This window comes from Ricinus communis, chromosome 6, assembly GCF_019578655.1.
Source record: "Ricinus communis isolate WT05 ecotype wild-type chromosome 6, ASM1957865v1, whole genome shotgun sequence".
NCBI lineage: Eukaryota > Viridiplantae > Streptophyta > Magnoliopsida > Malpighiales > Euphorbiaceae > Ricinus > Ricinus communis.
This window is the reverse complement of record NC_063261.1, coordinates 25049858-25056063: the sequence shown is the minus strand read 5'-3', so window position 1 is coordinate 25056063 and position 6206 is coordinate 25049858. Positions and strand designations below refer to the sequence as shown.

The 6206-nt window shown below is 30.3% G+C and overlaps 1 protein-coding gene across 1 annotated transcript; it reads left to right on the top strand.

The window, feature by feature from the left end:
* The first annotated feature begins 1450 nt into the window (after positions 1–1450).
* LOC125370379 (vinorine synthase-like) lies at positions 1451–3224 on the top strand. Its single transcript, XM_048375503.1, has one exon. It carries the CDS (start codon positions 1775–1777, stop codon positions 3104–3106), a length of 1332 nt encoding a protein of 443 aa, XP_048231460.1. The 5' UTR covers positions 1451–1774; the 3' UTR covers positions 3107–3224.
* The last annotated feature ends 2982 nt before the right edge of the window (positions 3225–6206 follow it).

The window sequence follows — 6206 nt, the reverse complement described above, 5'->3', positions numbered from 1 at the left end:
GAGATGATAAGAATTTTTCATAGCTCAATTAAAATATTAAATTCAAGCGTTAAATATGCAGTTACATTAAAACTCTTAAGTTAGTATTTTACCATTCGTAACAATCTTGATTTGATACACTTGGAACTACTCCAGATCGCTAAATATTAAAAGAAATGGATGTTTCTTTGGTTAGAAATTCCATAATACTCCCTAAGCTCCATTAAATGCTGGATGGTTGTAAGTTAAGACAACTGCCTTCATATAACATCTTGCATTAATAATTTTTTCCCTCATTAATGATTGATCTTCAAAGCTATACCTTTTGTAGACACTAGCTACGTCTATAAGTGTGTTTTCTTAAAAGAAAGAAAAAATAAAAAATAAAAAGAAAAAAACTTTAAAGTTTTGTGGCAATCATCCAAAGTGCCATACGAAGGGTGGCGACCTTCCAAACTGAGTAGAGCACATTACATTCTTGGCTTACTGGCTGTGTAAGTTCGTCTACTGCGTCTAGAGATGGCAACTCATAAGATATTACTCGAATTCAAGTCTGTTTAAATTACAAATGCCTGAGTTTGTTAAACACATTTCACAATTTGACTTTTACTATTTACTAGCTTAGGTCATTGGGCTCTTAGGTTCAAGCTCTTCCATAATCATCTCAAGTCGTTTTTCCTGTTCTATTTTGTTTTGGGGTAATGAGCAGTTCTCCTGTTTTAGGCACACTTGTTGGTTGTATTTCACTTTAGCAGAGCACTATCACCGCTACAAATCTTTTGTTCAGCAGTGTAGAATTAAAGGTTAGAGAAAATTACAAATTTGATGTTAATTAACATTTCCGTTTTTTTCTATTTTGGAGTTTTAATTTTTTTTATTCAATTAAATCTGTTAAAAAAATTTAATTAATATGTCTAGCCGATTTTACAGGTTAAAATCCTTATGTGTCTTATTTTAAATAGTAAAATGAGATTGAAGAAATTTTACAGTAAATGTCTCACTTATACACCAAACCGATAAATAATTGATACATTATTCATTATTTTTAAATAATATCATATGTGTTAATAATTGATACACTCCTATATACATATTATTTTACCATTTGTATATATATATACACCAAATTTAGATAATAATTTTCCAATAAGATTATTGTTTGTTTTACAACTGTCAAAACTACTCGTTGCATTAAGCACTAGGAAAAAAAATGTGTCTATTATATTTTATTAGAATATGATAAAAACTAATGATGTGTAATAAAATTAGCTTTATTTAATTTTGATATTAATTATATAATTTTTAAATGCTATTATATTAAAATCAATTTATTAACATGTTTTCAATTGTTATTGTTTATTAAAACACGAAAATAGATTTCAAATATTAAGAATTTAATTAATATTTTGTTAATCTGTTTTAAATTGCTTGCAAAATACTATGAAGCGATTAAATTAAACTTTGTATGTTAGTCTATTTTAAACTTTTATTACTTCTTAAAATAATGTAAAAAGTTATCAAGTATTAAACATTTTATTAAAGTTTTTTTATTGTAAGAATTATTATTTATATATTAAGAATCACAACACGAAAGGACATAAGGTCTTATTAAAATTACAAAGAGGACATGATAGGCAGTTGCCACCTAGAACGGTGGCTTCTAGAGGCTGCACCTCTGTTTGTATATAAAAAAATAAAAATAAAAATAATAACAGAAAAAAAAGGGAGCTTTTCCTCCTATATATACCGAGCATAGATTTCTTATTTCCTACGTACGAAGTCTAGAATTATAGAAATGGAAGTTCACATAGTTTCAAGAGAGATGATGAAGCCATCTTCACCAGCCATTAAACATCAAAAGCCCTACAAACTCTGCCTTCTCGACCAGCTTACTCCTACAACTTATATTCCAATTATATTTTTCTACCCTATGAACAATTTGTTTACCAAATCAACCCTAGCCCATCTAAAGGAATCTCTTGTTAAAACCCTCAATTTTTACTACCCTTTTTCTGGAAGAGCCAAAGACAATCTCTATATTGATCGTTTCGAAGAAGGAGTTCCATTCTTTGAAGCAAAAGTAAATTGTTCAATGTCTTATTTCCTGAAACACTATGAAACTGAGTCATTATCCAACCTTTTCATCCCAAGCCACCCATTTAGCAAGGAAATAGACATGAGTATAGCACTTGTAGCAGTTCAAGTGAGCATGTTTACTTGTGGAGGAATAGCAGTAGGTCTGTGTTTGTCACACAAGTTAATTGATGCAGCTACAGCTTCAAGTTTCGTAACTACTTGGGCATCTTTTTGCCGTGGAGATCCTAAGAATGTGATACAACCTGATTTCGAGCAACCATCAACATTTTTTCCATCAAGCACTTCATTACCTCAAAATTATTTATCTCTGATGGAAAGAATATGGTTCGTTAAAGCTAACTACATTACAAAGAGATTTGTGTTCGATGCAAAAGCAATAGCTGCACTAAGGGTTAAGGCAAAAGCCAAACTTGAAGCAGAACCAACTCGCATTGCAACATTATCATGCTTCATTTGGAAATGCTCTATGGCAGCATCAAGGGCAATATCAGGTGCACCAAAGCCATCGATTTTAGTGGAAGCCGTAAATCTCAGGCAAAAAACAAAGCCACCCATGAAAGATAGCTCTACTGGGAATCTGTTCTGGTGGGCAGTAGCACTTGCTAGCCCTACAGACACAAACAGTACAGAATTGAATGAGCTGGTAAGCATGCTAAGTGAAGCAATTGCAGTGTATAAAAGCGATTATACGCATAGTTTACAGGGTGAAAACGGGTTGAAAATAATGTCCGAGTACTGTGAGCAACTAGAAGGGATGTTTTCCTTGGAAGAACCTGACATTTTTGGATTTACAAGTTGGTCTAAAATGCCTGTCACTAGACCAAACTTTGGATGGGGAGAACCATTTTGGGTTGGTCTAATGGCAAAAGCTGGACCTGAATTTAGAAACTTTACTGTATTTATTGACACAAAGGATGGTAAAGGGATTGAAGCATGGATTACTTTGGATGAAGCAAGAATGGCTATTCTACAAAGAGATCCTGAGTTCTTAGCATTTGCTTCTCCAAATCCAAAGATTTCTAGCCTCTAAATATTGTTTCTTTTTTCAAATATAATATTATATATGTGTCAGCGTGCCTATAATTAAGTTTAGTGTGTTTAAATTTTTTTGTGATGATTACTTAACTTTTCTTCCTTTTTCTCCTTTCTCTTATGGTTCCTAAATTAAATAAAAATGTTTTAAGTTTTTCATAATTATAAACTATTTTATAAAGGCTCTTGTTTATTTATTTATTTATTTATTAACAATATAGCTCGAATATGTAGGTTTTAGAAACCACCTATATTATTTGTTTGTCTGTTTTTTCTTAAGCCAATAAAATCGACATTTGGCAATTTGAAAGAAAATGGCAAAATATATCATCAAACACTTGTACTTATATGACATAGTCAATTAGCACCTCATGCTTTAAGATTTACCTATTAAATACTTCTATTTGATAAATTGATAACATATAAATATATGAGTGTTGACTTAACACGTGTGTGATTCACGCATACTGAAAAAAAGCTGACGCAGTCATCGTTATTTAATAAGAATTTAAATTAATCTCATAGTCTTACAAAATTATTTTGTGATTCTTTTAAATTTTTTTATTATTTTATAATTTATGTAAAATTTCTCTTTAACCTTTATAATATCTTTTAGATATCTTAAATTTTCTAAATTATCTTTTTGATCCTTTGAACTTTTCAATAATATATTTATTTACGTATAAATTTGAATAAAATGTGTTTATTATGAAACCAGTAAACAATATTTTGTTCTCTTATTTAGTTTTCTCCAAATAAACATATTATTCAAAATTCTACATATAAATTAATATATTTTAAAAGGAAAAATGTTATTTCATAAAAGTATAAAAATTTTAAAAAATAATTATAGGGGTTAAAAAGAAATATTACATAAAACATGGAATGATAAAAATATTTAGAGAAATCAGAAAAGATATTTTAGAAAAAATTGAGGATTAAAGTGGATTTTTATTATAATAATGATGACATGCGTCAATTTATTTTTAATTTTTTGAGTCTACTGTGAATTACATATGTGCCAAGTCAGCACTTAGATGTTTATATACGATCAATTTAGTAAGTAGAGATGTCTGATAGATAAATAATAAAGTATGAGGTGTTAGTTGACTATTTCATATAAATATAAGTGTTTAGCGATGCAATGTGCCGAAAGAAAATAATTTTATTTTATGTAGCTTCAAAATTAACACCAATTAAGTGAAAAATTCATTCAAACTTACACATCTTCGATTTGGGGCAATTGTTATATGTGTCTTTAAGACAAACCCATTAATGAAATTATTTGTTATTTAATATTCCAATTATAAAAGTTTGAGTCATATACAAAATAACATTGAAGAAAGTGAAAAATAAATTAATGATTTAAGAATCCAGTGTCTCTATTACAATGAGGCAAATCTTGCTTTACTGTTTGAATAGACATTCCTAATCAAAACTGAAAGAAACAAATTTTCTCATCTCTCTTCGTCCTCGAGACCCTTTTAATTTGCAACCGATTATTGTCTAGTTCATGTGTTAGGCACGTAAAAGAACTGAAGAAGATGAGTTATTTGACAAAAGATGCATGCAGTATTTGTCCTTCTCGGTGTCGTAAGTGTTCTTTTCTAGTTATGCTTGTCAAAAGGGAAAGGATGCATAATGTTTAGACCGAGAAGCAAATTTGCTTTTAATCTATTTTTTGGAGTAAATATCACAAAAAAATGACATTTATATGTCATCTTGATACTTCAATAGAGAGAAAAATAAATTCCGGTTAACTACAGATGATGTGGCTTGTCTTCTTTACTTTTTACTGCAAGTGGGATCCACTTTAGGTCATAGTGTCACTTAAAATGACAAAAAAAAATAAAATAAAATAAGATATTTACATTTCAATGTTTTCTTCAACAGCAATAACCACCGTGGCTTTCACCATCATCACCGCCAGTGCTCTATCCATCACCACCTGCAACCATCACACTTGCAAGCCGCCTACAACCGCCGTAACAATCACCGCCCCATCTTACTTGGAATCTGGGTATGCTTCTTATGAACACCTCCATTTCCTCCATCTATTCTTCTATAACCCACTTATTAAAATCAAATAAATTTCCTTTTTTTCTTTTTACAGAGAAGGTATATATCTATAAAGCACAGATAGCATTTCCATATTAAAATATGATGCACATGTTAAGTATATATATCTGTCAGAGATGTTGTTTAAAGTTATATCATGCATGCTTAAACAAAATAAGCATGCACCAAAGAAGAAGGTAGTGTTGAGCTAGGAATTAAGAATTATCCGTGACAGACATAAGAAAGAAACATCAAAGAAAAAGTTCTTAACTAGGAGAGAGCAACTGAATTAACCATCTGATATGAATTAGCTATATGATAAGCACACTCTTATCCACTAGATTTGTCAAGACCATGTAGCAAATTCTCCTTTACATGGGTTAGGCTTGCTTCGAGGCTATACCATAAGATCCAACTGAAATTCGAATAGTATCAAGTTGGTTTCTTTATTGATTGTTGGGTGTAATTTTACACTGAGTTAAAGCTTAAGGAATTTTGAATAAATTGTCAGTATTAATTAAGAAGAATTCAGGCTTAATTGAGAGTTTATTTAAGTTATACTATTATTTTAATATTTTACTTTTTTTAGTTTATTTAGGAGTTTGTTATTGATTTTAATAAGTTTTCTCTTTCTTTTAGGAAAGATGAGAAAGAAATTCTAAACAATTATGAAAATTATGTCATAGCTAAACATGGTCGTGCTTGTGCTCGTACTATACATTAGAATGAGGATCAGGAAGTATGACTTAACACATGGCTATGCTAGAGGATGTGTCTACCTCTTGATTTTGAAGAATATATGGTCATCACACAAGCGTGCTCTAAACCGTGCTTGATTCTGCCCAAATCAAAAAATTTATGAAAGTTCAGCATGACATTACATACAGGCATTACGCTAAGCTGTGCCATAAGGCGAAGGACGTGATATAGTCAAGCCGTGTCGAATAATAGAGAGTTTTCTTTTACATGAAACTCGAAAATTTAGGATAATATAGAGTTTTCTTTGAGTCTTAGCTATAAAAGGAGGGACAAATAGCTAT

What these genes read in the sequence shown, in the direction of transcription:
- LOC125370379 (XM_048375503.1), top strand. Translation starts at nt 1,775, where the DNA reads ATGGAAGTTCACATAGTTTCAAGAGAGATGATGAAGCCATCTTCACCA.